We start from the raw sequence: 21286 nt of genomic DNA on the forward strand, positions 1-21286 counted from the left end.
ATGTCTTGTGATCTGAACGTCTCTTTTGAGATCCTGGCTGGTTAAAATTAGAATGCTTATTTTAAGAGATGTATGCAAGCTGAGACAAATCCCCATTACTGCGTCAGAATGAATGGCGCTCAGTAATGTAGAGACAATTGTGATATGTTCCCAATTTTTTTTATTGTTCCTGGCTGGTATTTTGGTGGATAAATCAAGCAGTGAGTCAGTGAACTTTCTGGGTATCCTTGTTCTGAGTCGAGGTTAGTTGAGTTTATCTTCTGCCATCAACATTTCCCCTTCTCAATCACCTGTTATTTTGCTTTTGGCCAGGCAACATAAATTTTGACAGTACCTGATTATTGCCTCTGGTGAGAGAATACCGGAAAAATACCATGGGTTACCCTTCTATAAGAAACACTCCCAAATTTGCAGTTAGGCTAAAATATTCTTTTCAGTAAGAAGTAATTTCTTCTTATACTTACGATCTGTGCTGTTATTTTATTTTGATATGGTTATTTTGGATTTTCACAAATAACTGAAGAATAAATTGATTAAAATAAGAAAAAACAATTTTTTAAAACATTCCTCAGGCAACATGATTGAGACGTAAAAAGATTACATGTGGGGTGGGTGGAGGTGAAAGAGAGTATGAGGGGGATAAATGGTAATGGAAGAAAATACAATAAAAAGTAAATATTTAAAAAATTATTACATTCAATTCACATCTAAGTTAATTTACATTCTGGGTACAAAAACAGCATTTGAGACTTTTTCCCCATCACTTTTGCAAAGTATTTTATTATGGCAGCTGATAGAGCCAGCCCTTCGGGCTCCTTTGCTGTATAAATAAGCACTGTTCTGTTTATACAGTTAATACATAGTTATATAGTTTTAACTGTGTAACCCATAAACCTTCATACAAGGCAGCCAGTGTTAGGCTTAGCAGGACCCCCTACATTGTGCCAGGAGCAGCCCTAGATGATTTCCAAGAGTGCCCTGTGATGACTGTGTTATGCAAAACTTCACAGACTGTCTCCACTCCCCCCACCCCCACTGCTTCCTGAGCCTGTGTTTCCCATTTAGCAGCTGCCTTACTTCTCAGCCTTTCATACTCCTCCCACCCTCAAAGGCCCTGGTTGGAAGTGTAACTTCCACGTTCAGTGATTCGCCCAGGCCCTTTTCATTGGAGTCCTTGCTCTCAAACTTCTATTCCTTTGACCCCTGTTTATTTCTACAGATCTGCCAGGTGTGTGGCAGTAATACCTCCATTCCTGAAAAAGGAGTTCCTGTCTCTTACTGTATAGAAATAGGGCTGACATAGGCTGAAACCAGAACACCTGAAGCTGGCCTGTGATTTCTGTATGACCCAGCACCTTTCTTCCTCTCTCATGCACCTCTATGCCATCACACTCCTGAATCTTCGTGAGCTCTTTCTGGCCTGCCCCTATATACCCTGACCCCAGTCAGTTTTTTCAGAAAACACACTGACATCATGCATTTTGTGATCCATTGTGTTGCTGAAGTTTGTGCAGCTGTTGGGAGGGTACATCACACTGTGCAGCCTTCCACAGTCCTGCTCACCTCTTGTCCCTCCCACACTCCCCCATCTTACTAGCTGCCACAGAATTTTAGGACCCCTTAAAATCTTAGTTTCTACATTAAACAGGCTTAACAAGAACTTTATTAAAACCAAGACTGCCCTGTCTATGAAAGGATTATCCAGTGTCTACAGGTTTTTGTGTTGTTAGGGTAGATGGGTAAAGAAGGTAATTTTGAGGAAGAAGGATCCTCCCTGTGGCCACAGAGGGTAATGCTGACTTAGCATTAAAGAGGCACTTAAAATCCTTGGACTCATGAAAGTGGAGCCCAGGCTTGAGCCACAGTAAAATGCAGGGTGTGGACTGTCCCCAGATGGCGTTCCTGTTGACACGCAAGGGGGAGACTGGGCCACATGAGGAGGTATCTAATTAGCATGAAAGTGGTATTCAGGGAGGTGGCAGAAGCTCCTGAGCCACCTGGTAGTACCAGTGGAGCCAGAGGCTGCAGTGTGCAGTCCCACCTTCAGCAGAGGCTGGGCAGTCTTGCTGTGCAGGCATTGGCAGTATTGCAGTGGTGGTCTGGGTGCTGGGGGTAGGGGAGGAGGGGAGGTTGGATTGTTATGCCTTCTTCTGCCTGAGCTCTGAAGGCCTGATTCACAGAGTGAGGCATTGGAGAGGCCCTTAGACACGGTCCTGCACAGTCCACTTAAGGGCCACATGCTGGTCCTGAGAGGCACCATCCAGTTCTTATTCTTTCCCCCCTTTTCTCTAAACTTGATACAAATTGCACCCTTCTGAGAACTGTCTTTTTTCCAGACAGCGCTAAGGTGATTTCTTGTAGCTTCCTTTCCTGTTGGTTATTCTGTATTGTTGTGTCCAATGACTACACTTAGGGTATTTTCAGGAGTCCTTGGGCATACTTTTTCCACCTTGCACATTGACTGTGTATAGGCAGGGAGTTAATTCATGGAGTAGCAAATGTCACTCTCAGACATCCCCTCCGATTCTGAGAGTGTATTATAATAATAGTCTAGTTGCAGTTAAGAACCTTTGGAGCCAGACAGCCTGGGTGGGATCTCAGCTCTGTCATTCACCAGCCATGTGATCCCAGACAAGTTATTTAACCTCTTCATGCTTTGGTTTCCTCACATACTTGTTCTGGAGATTCACTGAGATAGCCATACAGATGTTAACCAATGCCTGGCACATGTAAATATTCAGTATACAGAGTAGGGCAAAAGTAGGTTTACAGGCGTGAGTATGTGAAACAGTTTTATCATGTATTATTATTTATTAATGATGCGGACCCCGGCTAGTGGGGTCCGCATCATTATGGATGAAATACAAGACAAATTCTCACAGACTACCAAGTCCTGTGGAGGGAGAGGGACAACATGGCTTTTCTCTCAAGGGGAGCAAAAGCCTTGGCCTTTGCTCCAGTGAACTTTTATTGTCTTATTGGGCACATTACAAGAAGGTCCTCATTAACTATGCACAGGCTTGCTTTAGGTGGTTACCTTATACAGAAAACAAAGGAGAGGATGCTGGTAATCACATCACAGAAGAGGGATATTTGCAAATGAAAAGGCAAAAGTAGTTGAACCAGTTATACTCCTCCTTGGAAGGTTTAGCATGGATTTTAGGAGTTTGCTTTGAAGTAAAAGTCCTCAATTCAGGGTGAGGGAGTTTTAGCAAAAAGCAAGATTCATAGCAGCCTAGGTACATTGCAGGCCTGATTCCCCACAGGAGAACCTATCTGTGGGCGTGGGTCCTGTGCATCTCCCAGTGGGAGCTGGGCCCACACTACGCAGAGTGGCCTCACACAATTAATTATTACATTATTTTTCATACAAACACTATAAGCCTACTTTTGCACCACCCTGTATGCAAGCTATTACTCTTATTACTGTCTAAGTATTTGCAAAGTGTCAGGAGAGCATGTTAGAAAGGAACAGATTTTATATTCGTGTTTTAACTTAATTAGTATTTCTACCTCTCATGTAGTGACTGTGTATGATATTTATGTAGGTCTAAGAAAATCATGGGTCTAGACTTACTGATCAGTTTAGATAAGAGAAACAAACAAAGGCTCTCTTTCTAGGCAGGGAGATGAGTCGGGCAGTGAATGTCTGAGAAGGTGGAGAGAGCACTTTTCTTTCACCTTTGTTGGGATGGGCTTCCCCCATCATCACTGGAACATTGGTTGAGGGCAGTTACCACAACCCTTTTCTAGGCCTTGTCCAGGTCCCACTTCCTGTACAAAGCCCCTTGTGCAAATCCCCACCTGCACTAACTGCTTTTGAATTTCCATAGTCCATAATGTCAGCACTACCCTGGTAGCCCTGAGTTGTTACCTCACTTGTGCTATTGTTTATTATTTTTATTGTGTGACTCATCTCCCTATTTGGACAAAAGCCTCCTGGGACCACACACTGAGCCTAGTGCCTTACACATAACAGATTTAAGCATTGTCATTTGTATTCTTTTAAGGATAAAATTGCAAGTACTTGTGTGAACATCAGTGTGTGTGTGTGTGTGTGTGTGTGTGTGTGAAATATACTGTGTATAAAATAGTTAGCTTGGGGATATCAGGTATCCACTTCATTTTCAGACGAATGCACAATGCACTTAAAAATCACCCTTAGAAGAAAATTTACAATAGGCTCTATGTTTCTTGCATAGTTTTGGAAAAGCATCATGGTAGGATAGTAAGAGCTCAGGCCTAAAAGAGGCAAAACTGTGCCAAATGCCATCTCTGCCACTTAATTAGCTGTATGGCTCTGGGTAACTCAGCCTCTAGGAGCCTCCATTTAACACATTATTAAAATCTACCTTGCAGAACTATTATTCCCAGTCATGTCCGTAAAGAATTTCGGCCCCAAACATAGTCAAGTCTCAGATAGCAATAGCTATTTAACAGGTCTCTGACATTTTTTTAAGCCTTTAGAAGATAGGAAAGGTTACATGAAGAGAGTTTACATTATTTTGACCAAATTCTTCGGTTTTCTGTAGGATAAATCCACTAAAATCTGACACTTGAGCCCAACACTCAAGGTTCTGTCCCATTTTACCTTTCAGTGTCAAAGCTTCCTCCTTGGCTGTAGTTGGAAGATACTTGATCTGGCACATCCACACACCTCAGAGCTGCTGTCTCTCACTACAATTCCCTGTATTATCACCCAGCTACTACCTGTTGGACAAACCTTAAGTCGTGTCCACTCTCTCAGTACCTCCTGCCCCGCTGCATCTGGCCTGCAGTGACCTCCCTGCCTCTGAATTCCTGGCGCCCTCACTGTTCTCTCTTCCTTTTGGCACTGGTCATATTCACTATTATTATTACTTGGTTCTGTGCGCCTAGATTTCCTCCAAACCTGAACAAGACTACTCATAACTCTTACTCTTTTTTAAGATATTATTGTAAAATAATAATGTTTATACCAAAAAGAAATATACAAAAAAATGTGCAGTGTTTAAAAATATCCACCACCCAAGATAAGAATGGAACACAAGCAGTACCAGCTCCTTTTTGTCCCTTCCCCATCCCAACCTCCCTCTCTGCCAGAGAGAAATTTGTATCATGAAATCTACATTGATTGTAGTTTTCTAGTCTTTTAACAGTGCTTTTTTTGTTTTGTGCTTATGTAATTGGGTCTATATGCATTCCTATTTGAATTTGTATGTATTTCTTTTTATCAGCATAATTTAAAAATCCATTTATTTGCTATATAATATGTATAGCTATATAGTTTATTCATTTTCACTACTATATTGTATTCTATGGTATGAATATACCAGAAGTTGTCCTTTAGAAAAAATAGAATGGGAAGGACCAGGTCATGTAATTTGGACTTTACTACATAGGACAGGTACAGAGAGCCATTTAAAGTTTTAAAGTGAAAGAATGCTTTTGAAATTGCATGAGAGAAAATATCTCTGCCCAATTTTTTTCCAGAGAGAGAAAGGGAAATGCAGAGACACGTGATCCTCCCCCGCTCAGTCCTTCCCTTTCAGTCAACTGAGAATGTGGTATGTTTCTAGGAGAGGAAGTGATGGAAACCTAAAAAGTCAAAAGAGCAGTTATAAAGTGGGAATGCTTAATGAACTGATAATCAATACACCTTTTCTGAATAAAAACATAAAATGGATAAACAACCATAAAACGTCAGTGACATTCAACAACAAGCAGGTATTTCCTGCTCATGTGTTGGCAGGTAGGCTTGGACAGCTCTGACCATCTCACCTGGGTTTGGAGCCAGCCCACAGGTTTGGCCCACCTCTGTTCACGTATTTTGTTCCTCTGGAACAAGCAGGCGGCCCAGGCTCTGTTCTTCTGCTGGCAGAACTTGAAGCTTCTCGGAGAGGGTGAACAAAAACAAACTGTTCTTCTTAAGATACACTGTCACTTCCACCCACGTGCAGTTGGCCAAAGCAAGACTTGTGAGCATGCTCCACATTGGTGAGGCAGGAGAACATACTCGCTCATGGAGACTGAGAAAGGAATGGACACTTGATCAGCAGCAGTCTCACCTTAACATACAGTCATTGAGTTGTTTCCAGTTCGCACCCATTTCCAACAGTGCTGCTGCTGTGAACACTTTGACTATGTCGTCTCCTACACATATGTGAGAGTTTCTCTAAGGTACATGCCCAGGAGCTGAGTTTCCAGGATGTAGAATGTGAGCATCTTCAACTTGAGTAGGTAATGTCAAGTGGTTTTCTAAGTGGTTGTACCTTTGCTATCCACCATGAATCAGTGTTTTGGTTGTTGCACTGATCCCAAACTTTTGAATTTTTATATATATTTAACATATACTTTAATAATTTATTTTTTTAAATTCTCATCCAAGGATGTGTTTTTTTATTTTTAGAGAGAGAGAGAAAAAGAAACATTGATGTGAGAGAGAAACATCGATCGGTTGCTTCCTATATGTACCCTGACTGGGGATTGAACCTACAACCTTTTGGTGCATGGGACAACACTCCAACCGAGCCACTCAAGCCAGGGCACAATTGAATAATTTAAAAAGCATGCCTAGAAATTTTTCAGGGAACTCAGTTTCCTTTCCAGCCAGGATGGAAAGTGCACTGTTAAGTCTACAGAACAAAGTGTTGCTTATGTTCTTGTTAGCATTCAGAATCTACTAACCATTTCAACTTGTGTTCATTTGGCAGGTTCGGTGCAAATGCCAAAGTTGTGCATTTCCTGGGACAAATCAAACCGTGGAATTATACTTATGATGCTAAAACAAAAAGTGTCAAAAGTGAGTCCCAGGATCCCACCATGATTCACCCAGAGTTCCTAAGCCTGTGGTGGGACATCTTCACCACCAATGTGCTACCTCTGCTCCAGCAGTTTGGCCTTGTCAAAGATACCCAGTCACACCTAAACGAGGTAGGTTCTGTTTTGTTCTTTCAAGTAATTTAATGTATGCCGGTAGACATGGAGTATTTGGTGGTATTTCAAACAAAGAAATAAGATTTTGTGGTTAGAAAACAGTGTCCGTATTAGAAGGGAGAAATGTAACCAGCAAAAACTAAAGTGGAAGTAAAGTTTGTGGCAGATTTTCTTAGATCTGAGAGCATAAGAAAGGGTTTTAGAAGATTTACTATATCCACATATTGTAACTAAGAAATTCTTAACCCATTGTCCTGAGATAAACTCTAAAACAGTGATTGTAAAAATGAAGAATGCAACATTTTATGTTTCAGAAACTGCAAACATTTAAATACACCTATTTTGTTTTTCCTATGTGCTCAGAAAAAATGAGTTTTCAGTGAAAATTACAACATGAACATATAAGCAAATATTTTTCTAGGATTATCTTGATTTGCCGTGTTTGTACTTCTATATGGTTATGTAGGATCTTTGAAAAAGAAATCTTGACGTATTAACATTTATAATAACAAACTACTTAGCCCCATTTCTGACTTTAAATGTCTTCCTCTGAAGTTTGTCCTTTTGTAAGAATTGGAAAAGAATAAGAAATTAAACTTTTGGGAGGTAGAAGAGGGTAAAGGGAGGGTAAATGGTGACAGAAGGATACTTAACTTCAGGTGGTGAACACACAATAAAATATACAGATGATGTGTTACGGAATTGTACACCCGAGACTTATATACTTACATTAACCAATGTCACTCCAATAAATTCAATTTTTTTAACAAAATTAAACCTATATGTTACATATTAAGCTATAAAGAATACAACTGAATGGGTGAATTATAATCATGTCTAACTGATCTGTTAATTGCCTTGCTATAAGAGACTATAAGGTTATAAGAGATACTTCTCTTTGCTCTCATACAAATTTTAGCCATTTCTCTTATTAGCACTTGTACCAAAATTTGAAAAGGAGAAAGGGAAAAATAACTCACACTTACATTCTTACCCAGTTGCTTTATATGGATCATGAAATAACACCTGCACTGTACTTGGAACATTGTCTGACAATAGTAAGTGCTAAGAAAAGTTAGCCCTTTTCATTTAAACCTTAAACTAGTCTATCAAGTATTATTGTCAATATCCCCTTTTTAGATGTTAAAATAAACCGCGGCTTAAAGAATTACATAACTTGTCTTAGTTATGTAACTAACTAGTCAGTAGCAGAACTGGAACTCAAATCCAGGTCTGAGAGACTTATCCTTATGAAAAATATGGTGAGCAGAAAACTCTGGAAGGGCCTCTTTATATCATTCCCACTGCAAGTTGGAGGCAAAGCCAGGGCTAATCCAAGGGAAGGACTTATGTTGCCTTAGCTGTAATACAGTCCCATGGAATCCACCCCAATACCTTGGAGTTCCAGTATATGTAAATGCATACACACACACACACATCAAAACAGATAATTGGAAATTTTGTTCTTCCATTTTCTGTCAAAAGCAGTATTTATATTTATTCATCTCTATTTTTATCTGCTAAGATTTCCAGTACATTCTCACCTCAGATCTTTTTGAAAGGTAGCTTTGATATTCCTCTATGGTACAGTTGAAGTTAATTGTGTACCTATATGTAATGGGAATCTAACGTAGAGTAGGTTTGCTCCATTTCCTGCACATTCACTTTGTTCCTTCCGCAACCCAAGGACTGAGAGTTATGAACCAAGAAAGGTGAAGATGAGAATCGAAACAGTGCAAAACTAAGCTGATTAAATTAGCAGAAGCTACAAGAATAGATGCTACGTGGTAATACGCTTGAACAGGCAGATGAGTTTGGTGCATGGTCTCAAACCATTTAGCTCTTGCTTTCATAATGTGACAACTTATGTAAGTGGTGTGGCTCTCTGGTTAGGTTCTTTCTGAAGCTTAGCCTCTATGGTATCATTTTGTTTAAGTTCTCAACCTTTCTGAGCCCACACAGATCGAGAATTTATCATGAGACTTGTGTTCCCTTGTCCATCTGTCTTACACTTTCTAATGAACTGTTTGCAGCTTTCAGACTTGGTCTATACACTGGCTTTCTCTTGTGGCTTCTGTAGAAAGGTATGCAGAACTTAAACATTAACCCTGATTACTTTGTTCTCCCAATGTTTTCACTCAGTCAAGAAGTCTTCATTTTGTTAGGAAAAAAAATCATATGACCCTTGTATTTCTGTCTTTTTTGTTGTTGTTGTTTCATGTAATACTTTTCAGTTTTTGCTACTTTGCATGATAATTCACCCTGGCTTTCTCACCTTCTTCAACTTACTGCATTCTTTGAAACAGTCTGATTTTCAGCTCTCATGGAGTCTCTGATTATGCTCTTCTTTCCAGGAAGATGTCTCAGGAGCCATATCACATCTGTCCCTTGGGGAGATCCCGGCTGAGGCACAGCCTTCTGTATCCTCAGAAGAACGGAAGGAGAGGTGGGAACAAGGCCAGGCTGATTACATGGGAGCAGATTCCTTTGACAACATCAAGAGGAAACTTGACACTTACCTCCAGTAGCAACACTGCCATTTTTCCGTGGACACACACACACTTCACAGGCACTTTTTTCTGATACTTAGTATCTAGAGCTAGGTCTGTTACGGTTGCTAGAGGGTTTTACTAAAATTATTCATCACATAAGGGATTTTTGTAGGACAACAGATGAGAACTGGACAGAAGTTATGAAGTAGCTATGTTGTTAAATGGACAGTATTCTGGCTTTTTTTTAACCCTAGGCTTATTCAGCTAATGTTTCGGAAATTCTCAGTTAAGCCAATTGCCAACTTGGTGAGGGAAACTTAATCTTAAACTATTGAGATGGCTATTATCAGCTCTTAAAATGTGTTGAGCCAGGTGTCAAATCGTCTCTCTTCAAATGAGACACAGTATCTGCCTCATGCCTGCTTGTTGTACCTTCACTAGACCTGCACTTGAGAATTGTCCAGGGGCTGCAGAGTGACTGTAATTCTGCTTTGAGGTGAAGACAGCCTGTAATAACATTGCTGAGTGATTCATACACATTTCAACAAATGACATTAACCCATTTCTTTCCTAGTCTTAGTATCTGAAGATGTTCACCAATTTTCCATGTACAGTGAGGCAGCATGCTAACATGCTTTTGTTCAGTTCTGTATATCTGAAAACAGCAGTGTGTTCCTTGATGGTACCTGCAGTGGCACCTTGTATGAAAAATAAAGATTTATTGCCATCTTGGTTGTCTGATTTAATTAAGAATTCGAACTCCCCTTGAAAAAAATGTATTGGAGAATTTTTCATAATTTGTAGCATTTGTCAGTATTTTTAAAACCAGTATAAAACTTGATACTGGAGTATATGTTTTAAAATGTGGTGTCCAGATAGCTAAATAATTAAATCCAGTGTTCTCCAGTGATGGGGATGGATCTGAGAGATAAAAGTGAAATCAAATTTATCTAATCTGCCACCCACATTGCATCTCCATATCAAAAGGGTATTCAGATTTAGAATGTTGTAACCTGAAAGTCATCATAGGTTCATTGTCAGTCTGAAGAGGCACAGTAATCTTTCAGGACTGTTAGAATCAATACTGGACCCCACTGTCTTCTAGTGTTTTTATCCATGACTTACAAATGATAGAAGTTTAAAGCTTCTTGTACATATTCATTAAATGTACAAGTGATTCTAGGTTGCAAGGATGGCAAGCTAGGGAACAGTAGGATGCAAAATAACATTTTAAAACTGAAGTGAGTATTCAGAAGTTACTCTGTTGAAGAAAAGAGGAAAGAACACTATTGCAAAAATAAACTTTGGAGGTTTAATTGGGCAGAAACTTGCAATGGCTTTTATGACTTAGCCTTCAAGGTCACCCTTCTTTATTTCCATGATGTCCTGTTGGTTCAACAGGTCAGCCCTATTCAATATGGGTATAGATGACAAACAGCAATATGGAATCCTGGAGGCAAGAATGACGAGACCATTTTGGGGTCTGTCTACCACAAGAGTGCAAGAAGAATCTATGGAATTACCTAAAATTGTAAAATACTGAATTATTTCTGAAGAAAAAATAAGCTATAATTATTTGGACTGGTGGAGAGTGAGTTGCTATGATCTTCAAGGACATGAAGCATTGCCAAAGATTTCAGTGCATCCATGTGTCAGGTGCTATACTCCAAGGACCTCTGCTCTTCCAATGAGAATCCAATGCATAGAGAAATATGGCTAAACAGAAATGAATTTCATTACAGTGTAATTTGCAAGTCATAAAAACAAATGAGCCTTCATTTCTAGACAATCTGGGTATAATTTCAAAGTTCATTTTAGTTCTGTTGCTTTCACAATACCAATGGTCAAAGAACTGGTTTCAAGGAAACACGTGAACTTATTCTAGAAATAACATCTACTGAAGTATTTTTCAGTCACTTTAATTTTTATATCAAACAATTTGAGCTGACATGCATGTTTAAGACAGACACTGCAGAATAATTCATTCAACAAGCACAAAGCATCTACCATATCACACATATGACAGGCATCAGAAATAGAGGACTGTACAAGATGGAATTCCTTCTAGTAGGAAACACAAACCAAAAAACAATCACAAATTATGCTGAAGTGTACTGACAGCATTGAAACAGGCAAAAATCCAATCTTGGGGTGGTCAGGAAAGACCTGTAAGATAATGATTAAGCCAGAAAGGTGCTGAGGTAACCAGAGAAGAGGGGAGAATATTCCCTTTAAAGGGTTCCAACATGATGGAGAGGTAGGAAGTGGTTTCACAGGCCAAGGTAGAGCTTTGACTTCCATTCTAAATTCAACAGCAGTTGATTGACATTTCAACCATTTAATTTATATATAATTTTTTTATTAAATAGAAATTACAGATGCACACAAAAGAAGCAGAGTATAAAGAACCCTCCACCCAGCCTCAGTTGTTTCATCTATATCCCCACCAGCTCTTTCCCTGACCCCAGCCAGACTATTTGGAAACAAATCCAATATAGGAAATAATCATATGAAAAATTTCCATATATATCTTTAAGACACAAGAACTTCAGGACGTTATCACAGCAAAAAAAAAAAAAAAAAAGGAAAAGTCAATTCCAAAGTCTCCATTATTTTTTGTTCTATTTCCACGTTATTTTTATCAGGATCCAAGTAAGCCCCATCCAGTACAATTAGTTGATACATCTGGTAAAATCTGTTTCTTACCCTCCCTTTTTGTTTGTTTCTTTGCAATTTTTTAATAGGAACCAGATTATTTGTCCTATAGTCTTCCACATTCTGCATTTGCCCATTGCAGTCTGACATGTTTTCCTGTATTAAGGTGTAGTTTTTTAGCAGTGCTTTAAAAAAAAGATTTTGAGACTTCCAGCAAGATGGAGGCATAGGTGGATGCACCGTACCTCCACGCACAACCAAGATTAGAACAACAATTTAGAGGCAGAATAACACCCAGAACTAACAGAATTTATCTAAATGGAAGTCAGACAGCCAAGAAGTTGAAGTAGACCCGTTCATCCAGACTAGTAGGGGCGGAGAGGAGCAGCCGGGCACAGGTCACAGCGCACAGAGAACAGGGAGAACTGGGTGCATAAGGCAACCAGGAGCACGTAAGGCATCTGGGACGTGCAAGATCGCAGCAGGTGGACCCAGTGAGGCGGCGATTGTGGACCAGGGCAGAGCACGCAACCCAGGATCCCAGAGAAAGGACTGAGGTTCCAGGAGAACGGAGCTACCTCCATTTTCCCTCCCGCCCCCGCCCCCACATACAATGTCACAATCTAGCGACTGGGGTGCCCAGCCCCAGTGAACACCTAAGGCTCCGCCCCTCACCATAACAGGAGCAAACAGACCAAAAAAAAAAAAAAAAAGATATGTCTCAAACCAAAGAACAGATCAATGCCCCAGGACTCATCCTTTTGAGCAACTAAGAGATAGCCAATCTATCCGATGCACAGTTCAAAACACTGGTGATCAGGAAGCTGACAGAATTGGTTGATTTGGGGTGCAAATTAGATGAAAAAAATGCAGGTTACCATAAAAGAGATGAAGGAAGATGCACAGAGAACCAATAGTGATGGGAGGGAAACTGGGACTCAAAACAACAGAGTGGACCAGAAGGAAGAAAAAAACAACCAAACAAGAAGAATGGAGAAATAAGAATTCAAAAAAATTAGGAGAAGCTTAGGAACTTCCAGGACATCTTTAAACGTTCCAACATCCGAATTATAGGAGTACCAGAAGGAGAAGAGGAAAAGCAGCAGATTGAGCATGTATTTGAACAAATAATAAAGGAGAACTTCCCCAACCTGGCAAAGGAAATAGACTTCCAGGAAACCCAGGAAGCTTAGAGAGCCCTAAAGAAGTTGAACCCAAGAAGAAACACACCAAGGCACATCATAATTACATTAGCCAAGGTCAAAATGAAGGAGAGAATCCTAGAAGCAGCAAGAGATAAGGGGACAGTAACCTACAAAGGAGTTCCCATCAGATGGTCAGCTGATTTATCAAAATGGACCTTACAGGCAAGAAGGGGCTGGAAAGAAGTATTCCAAGTCATGAAAGACAAGGACCTATATCCCATATTGCTCTATCCAGCAAGCTCTCATTTAGAATGAAAGGGCAGATAAAGTGCTTCTCAGATAAGGTCAAGTTAAAGGAGTTCAACATCACCAAGCCCTTATTTTATGAAATGTTAAAGGGACTTATCTAAGAAAAGAAGATAAAGAAAAAACATGTATAGTAAAAGGACAGCAAACTCTCAATTACTTACAACCACACCTAAAGCAAAACCAAAAGAAACTAAGCAAACAACTAGAACAGGAACAGAACCACAGAAATGGAGATCACATGGAGGGTTAGCAACAGGGGAGTGGGAGGAAGAGAGAGGGGGAAAAGGTACAGAGAATAAGCATAGATTGTAGGTGGAAAATAGATAGGGGGAGGGTAAGAATAGTATGGGAAATATGGAAGCTAAAGAACTTGTAAGTATGACACATGGACATGACTAAAGGTGGGGATATGGGTGGGAGAGAGTGTACAGGGTGGAGGGGAGTGAAGGGGGAAAATGGGACAACTGTAATAGCATAATCAATAAAATATATTTTTAAAAATACAAAAAAAAGATTTTATTAGGGGAGAGGGGAAGGCAGGGAGAAAGAATCATTGCCTCTTGCACACATCCCGACCAGGGACCAGGCCCATGACCCAAGCATGTGTCCTGACTGGGAATCTAACAGCAACCTTTTCCTTTGCAGAACCCCCAACTGAGCCACGCCAGCCAGGGCTTTTAGCAATACTTTATAGTGGTGGTAGCTACTTCCAAATCACTGGTTACCTTCTTATATTAACTGCTGTTGATAATCATTCCCTAGATACATTATTTCATTAGGGATTTCAAAATGGTAACATTTATTAGCTGAAATATTTCTATATAATTCCATTTATTAATTATTTGGTTATCCTGAGGATATACATGTGTATACACACACACATGCATACATCTATATATACATGTCTGTGTGTGTGTTTATATATATATATATACATATATATATAAATACTTGATTCTTTCCCTTCATTTCCAAATATGTAAAATGAGGAATTGGTTTCCTAGCATCCTCCAAATGTAACCATGATGATTTTGAGAGGGTTTTGTTATAGTACCATTATGAATTAATAAATTTTAATATGGTTTAATTTTTAGGGTTTTTTTTTTAAAATTACTTTTATTTTTAGAGAGTGGGAAGGGAGGGAATAAAAGGGAGAGAAACACTGATGTACAAGGTAAACATCAATTCATTGTCTCTTGCAGCCCCCAACCCAGGCATGTGCCCTGACCGGGAATTGAATCAGTGACCTTTAGGTTTTTGAGACAATGCCCAACCCACTAAGCCATACCAGTCAGGCTCATCATAGTTTTTATTTCAATGCAATGCAGTTATTGTTAAAGATGGTCTAATTGTCTTATCTTTTTGACTTACATTTTAAGAACACTATGTTTTACAGCTGATGGAATATAGTTTGAAGATAAAAGAGTTGATAAGAAGTTAGTTAATTGTAGTGGTCCTGGAAGGAGATGATGGTAATCCAGCATGCCTTTCACCAGGGTGAAGGCAGTGAAGTTGCTGATGGATTGAATGTGAAGAGGGAGGAAAAAGGAGTAATTGAAGGGTTGGGGCCTGAGCAACTGAGTCTCCACCCGGCTGCTCCTGAAAACACCAACTTAATTATAAGTACAGTTTCTTGGGCCTCATCACAACAGATTCTGATTCAAGAGGTCCTGGGTTGCGGCTGTGGTATCTCCACTCTGAGTAACTATCAAGAATTCCAAATGACTCTGACCCAAATGACATTTGAGAACCACTTGATACACTAAGGAAACATTTACACTAAATACAACAGGGACTCAGGTTTGTAGAGGAAGATATATGAAGAAGTGAGGTGGTTGATTGTTGCATAGCAGCAATCACTCCTCAATCCATTTTAGTGAAGGCTTTACAAAAGACAATTTTAGCTTCTTGAGTGATAAAGGAAACAAATAATATCTGTAAATATAATTGTGTACTATTTACCTTTTTAAAAAATTATTTTAGGGAGAGGGGAAGAGAGAAAGAGAGGGAGAGAAACATCAATGTATGAGAGATATATTCATTGGTTGCCTCCCACATGGCCCCAAACTGGGAATGTGGCCCACAACCCAGGCATGTGCCCTGACTGGGAATCGAACCAGCTACCTTTTGGTTTCAAAGGGCGGCACTCAATCCACTGAGCTACACCAGCCAAGACATGTTTACCTTTTTAGTGTCACATGTCTTGGGGCATAAACTAAGTAAGACTTGCCTTAAAATAGTCTGCCATGGTTTGCTTTTTTTCTCTGATTATTACAAATACAAAAATGGATTACAGTCTACTTTTATACTTGCGTATGTTACTTGATAACTGATTAGAGTGAAATTCAATCTGCTTTAAAGTAAAAATCTGTAAGAAAAAAAGGGGAAAGACAGTGTTTATTAGGTATTTATATCTCATTTCTATCAATCCTATGATGTATATAGACCATCCTCATTTTGCAGATGATCAGAGAATAAGAAAGATAATCTGCAAGATTTTGATTCACATTTTTGTATGCTCCAATTCCAAAGCTGTTAAAGTTCTGCATTAAACAAATGTATGGTCCAAACAGATGATGAGATCAGAGAAACAGGCAAAGATTAGAAATTCAAATGACAGAAACCTGGGGAGTAACACAATTTAATAATGGAAAAACTTCCACTTTACTAGCTATATATTTAAGAGATAAAAACAGTGGTCTTGAAATAGGACTTGGGAAATACGGTTTACGAAGCGTTTTACAAGGCTTTCCTTCCCTGATCTACCAAGGATACACTTTAAGGTGAAGTATTAACTTTTCTATGCAACACTGCACAATTATACTGAAATTGTAATATAAAAATAAATGGAGCCCTGATCAGTGTGGCTCAGGTGGTTGGATGTCATCCCACAAAGTGAAAGGTCACTGGTTCAATCCCCAGTAAGGGCCCATACCTGGGTTGTAGGCTCAGTTCCAGTAAGGGCATGTATGAGAGGCAACCAACTGATCAATGTTCTTCGCTCACATCAATGTTTCTCTTCCTGTCTGTCTCCCTCCCATCCCTTCTTATAAACAAATAGGTAGGTAGGTAGGTTAAATAGGTAAGAAAATCCATGGATAGAAATTATGGCAAGTTGTAAATTTTGACCTAGACATGATTCACCTTCACAAGATACAGCAGATAGTTTCATTGTAACATTGATGAGACATTGTAGGAAGCCAACTCTTGTTAATATCAGCCTGTGGTAAATTGCTATTACATGTTAGTTGCTTAAAGTCACAAAACCTACCAACAATGTTAAGTTAGAACTTAGCTATATAAACTTTGTACCTTAAAGGCTACACAGAACTATTCTGTTTTCAGTTGTTTTATTGTACCGGAAAAGACAAAATTTCTATTGTATGTATGATCATACTGTGATATTGTGATGTACTCAGGGTCAACATATCCCTGTATGGGTATGGGCTCCTTGACATCTATACTAAGCAGCTCAACTTGATGTACTTATTCTGTGTTCACCGGTAAGTTTTTGAGGTTTCTTTCAAGATGCCCAGTCTATCAGTTACCACTTCTCACTACTGTCTGCCTAGAACAAAAATAGGATAAAAGTCAAATGTATAATAATAAAGCCTTTAAATGCTAGTCCTTTTCTACTGAGTCAAATATATTACTAAAGACTATTGTGTTAGTTGGTCAGAAGCCTTTTTGGCTCTGGATCCCAGTTGAGATGGACGGAAAACTACAACTAATACTGCCTTATTGCTGTGGCCATGCAGTACACAATTCAAATAATGATATGTATTTTGGGACTCACCCTCTGTATCAGAAGAGATCAGGAGATTCAAAGCCTTTTTTATGATTGATTGAGAAATGATATCAAAGCAAATGGAATGAAACTATAACTCAGTGCTAATTTTTAATATTACTTTTTATTGTTCCCTATTTTTTACACAGCATAAGACAAAGTGAAGAAATTTACATAATTTCTTACTTTAAGTATTTACTGAAGGCTATTAACTTTCAGAATCAGGAACAGTGACAGTTTACCATAGAAAATAGCATAATGTGCATAAAAGTGTCAAGTTAAGAGGCTAGAAAGTCACTGAACTAAGTTAATATTTCTTTTCCTTCCCTGATCCACCAAGGCTTTAACTAAGGTGAAATATTAGCTTTTCCATAAAAATCTGTATAATTATACTGCTAAATGTTTTCCAGGGAGCCTAAAATACAAAGGGTTACTTAGTAAGATGAGTGAAAAGGCAAAAATAATTCAGATTACAACATACATTTCTGGAGGTGATCAATATATCCTTATGTTTTTATCCTTGTGAAGAATGGAGGATATAATACTCTTTTGCTGGAAGACAAATGTGCCTGCACAAAGGTCAGGTCCATGTCTTTGATCTGTCATTCATATATAATGAACATGGATGTTCGTCTTAATTCTCCTTAACACCTGCGTCTGCAAGCAGCATGTAGACCATTTCCCATGAACTGTTTCCTTTTCAACTATTAATCCCAGTATAATTGTTTTAACCTTCAATGTACTATTAGGAAATAGCTCTTTCCTCCCCTAACAAAAAGGGTAATTAGTTAAAGGATTCAGGAAGCTGTGTCCTGGTTAACTGTATCTGCCTTTATTTTTCATGAACTAGAATGCTAAAAAGATGGCAAACAATAAAAAGCTTCCTAAAACATTAGACCATTATCTCTACTTTAATAAACATATTTATTTAACAATATATCTCTTTGATGACTCAATATCACTTTTGATCACATTAAATACCCTCTTGAAATAGTCTAGACTGGGTTTCAAATGTGCAAAGACATGCCCTAGAATTTGTTTTATCCACCAGTCTGAAATCATTTTGACATCTGCTCTTCTTCTAAATGTAGGAGTCCCAGTGTAGCCTAGTTATTATAAAGTTTTGGATGCCTGGGTCAGGCTAATGGAGGAGGCCTATGCCACATGCATGAAGTTATGTTATTAAAGTTGTATTTTTATACAGAATTCAATTTACAAATTTAAAAGTAGAAATGGGTTTAAATTTTTCATAATGTTGTTGATCAGAAAGGTTGAGTAGGGAGCTGAAACAGAAAAAAAATCCCATTTTTATCATTAAAATAACTGGTAATAAGGAATTACATAAAAGGAGTAAATTATCATGGCTTTATATAGAAAACTGCTCCCCCTTATTACCACACAGTAAGTACAAATATATTAACATGAAAGAAAATATTATGCCTGCTTACAGCAGGGTTTCCGGTCAACAGTTTTCCTTTGAAATAGGCCTTAATGCAAGGAAGCATCCCAATCATTCATAGCCACAAGAATTTTTGGCTTTTTATTCAGAAGTACCACACAAATGAGGTACGAAATCCAAAATGCAGAGAATGTAAGAGAGGTTACTATATACTTACAGATGAAATAAATGAGGGTAAGCTGTTGTATTACATATTTTGCAAATATTTTAAAGTTAATATAGTTAAAAACAAGGTTAACCATTTGACTTCTTGTTAATAAAACAAAACATAAAATTTGTCTTATTTTTTTGCAGTTTCATTGTACTATTTTTATTATATTTAACCCCCTTATTCTCTGCTCCCCCCTGCAAATCAACTCACTGTTGATGTCCGTGAGTCTTTTTTCCTTTTTGCTTAATTCCTCTACCCACTAACCTTCCTCCCACCAATAGCTGTCATACTTCCATCTATCAGTCTGTCTCTCTTTTGCTTGTTCAGTTTAGATCCCACATGTAAGTCAAATATGACATTTGTCTTTGTTTGACTGGCTTATTTCATTTAGCATAATGTTCTCCAGGTCCATCCATGCTGTTGCAAAGGGTAGTATTTTATCTTCTTGATCCATTCATTGTTTAATAGCATGCTATTCAATCTCCAAGAGTTTGAGTGTTTTGGGGTTTTTTTCTTGAGGTTGGTTTCTAGTTTCAGTCCCTTGTAGTGAGAGAAAATGCTTGATATGATTTCAATTTTCTTGAATTTGTTGAGGCTTGTTTTGTGCCCTATCATGTGGTCTATCTTTGAAAATGTTCCATGTGCATTTGAAAAGAATGTGTATTTTGCTTCTTTGGGATGAAAGGCTCTCTCTATATATCAGTTAAGTCCATTTGCTCTAGGGCATTGTTCAATGCCACAATACCTTTGTTGATATTTTGTTTGGAAGATCTGTCCATTTTTGACAGTGGGGTGTTAAAATCCCCTATTATAATTGTGTTGCTATCAATATCTTTCTTGAAGTCCTCTAAGGGTTTCTTTATGTATTTGGGTGCTCCTATGTTGGGTGCATATATACTTACAATGTTTACGTTTTCTTGATGGACTCTTCCCTTGAGTATTAGAAAGTGACCTTCTGGGTCTCTTTTTATGGCCCTTTTTTTGAAGTCTATTTTGTCTGATGTGAGTATTACTACCCTGGCTTTTTTTTTTCCTGTCTATTTGCTTGGAATATTTGTTTCCAACCCTTCACTTTCAGTCTATGCAGGTCTTTTGTTCTGATGTGGGTCTCTTGTAAGCAGCATATGTGTGGGTCATGTTTTCTTATCCACTCAGCTATTCTATGTCTTTTGATTGGGGCATTTAATCCAGTTACGTTTAAGGTTATCACTAATAGGTACTTATTCATTGTCAATTTTTCATACCTGTTTTCCATTCTCTCTCACTCTTTTTTTTTTCTTTTCTTAAAGCACTCTTTAGCATCTCTTGCAGAGGTGGTTTGGAGGAGGTATATTCTTTGAGCCTTCTTTTGTCTGGGAAGCTACTTATTTGGCCTTCCGTTTTAATTGAGAGCCTTGCTGGATAAAGTAGTGTTGATTGCAGTTTTCATTACTTGGAATATTTCTTGCCATTCCTTTCTGCCTTGTAGCATTCCCATTGAGAAGTCAGCTGCTAGTCTTATCAGGGCTTCCCTGTATGTTACTTCCAGTTTCTCCCTTGCTGCCTTTAAGATTCTTTGTCTTGGAATTTTGCCATTTTAATTATGATGTGCTTGAAGTGGGCCTCTTTGGGTTCCTCTTGATTGGGACTCTCTGTGTTTCCTGGATTCGTGTGACTTTTTCTTTCATCAAATTAGGGAAGTTTTCCATCATTACTTTTTCAAACAGACTTTCTATCCCGTGCTCTTCTTCTCTTCCTTCTGGTATCCCTATTATACGGATATTACTATGCTTCATGTTGACCTGCAGTTCCCTTAACACCTCTTTGTTCTTTCTGAGTCTTTTTTCCTTTTCTTGCTATTTCTGGGAATTTTTTTCTACCTTGTCCTCCAGCTCACTGATTCAGTCCTCTTCTTCATCTAGCCTGCTTTTGATTCCTTCTGTGTTCTTCAGTTCAGAAATTGTATTCTCCATTTCCTCTTGGCTCTTGTTGATAGCTTCTATTTCCTTTTTCATGTTTATATAGTTTGCAGTGAGTTCATTGTTGTTTCCCTGTAGTTTTTGGTAATTCTCTGTGAGCTCATTGAGCTTCCTTATAACCATTGCTTTGAATTCAATATCTGATAGTTGACTTGCCTCTATTTTATTGATTAGCATTCTCCTTTCCTTTCATTTGAGGATTCTTTCTCTATCTTTCCATTGTTTGTGAGACTCTTCTTGTTAGCCTCTGCTCCTTAAATTGATCTGTTCTGACTCCCTGGGTTTATGGTGTGAACTTCTATGGTAGGAGACCTGTGATATTCAGTAGTGCAGTCTCTTTGATCTCCTGAGTTTGCTGGTCTTAGGCTCTTGTTTATGTTGGCTCTCTGTATGTCTTTGGGTTTTGATTGTTGTT

General features: G+C 38.6%; 1 protein-coding gene across 5 annotated transcripts in view; it reads left to right on the top strand.

Moving 5' to 3' along the window:
• Positions 1-10138, top strand: part of GYG1 (glycogenin 1) — a 32777-nt gene extending 22639 nt beyond the window's left edge. For 3 of the 5 annotated variants that reach the window (XM_028504867.2, XM_036017897.1, XM_036017896.1), the window contains exons 6-8: positions 6693-6912; positions 8949-8999; positions 9270-10138. In XM_028504867.2, the coding sequence (XP_028360668.1) occupies positions 6693-6912; positions 8949-8999; positions 9270-9443 (445 nt within the window). In that variant the 3' untranslated portion in view covers positions 9444-10138. The remainder of the gene's footprint in view (positions 1-6692; positions 6913-8948; positions 9000-9269) is intronic. The other 2 variants (XM_028504868.2, XM_036017895.1) reach the window with 1 other exon arrangement.
• Positions 10139-21286: the final 11148 nt, after the last annotated feature.

This window comes from Phyllostomus discolor, chromosome 2 (assembly GCF_004126475.2).
Source record: "Phyllostomus discolor isolate MPI-MPIP mPhyDis1 chromosome 2, mPhyDis1.pri.v3, whole genome shotgun sequence".
In the NCBI taxonomy this organism is placed as follows: domain Eukaryota; kingdom Metazoa; phylum Chordata; class Mammalia; order Chiroptera; family Phyllostomidae; genus Phyllostomus; species Phyllostomus discolor.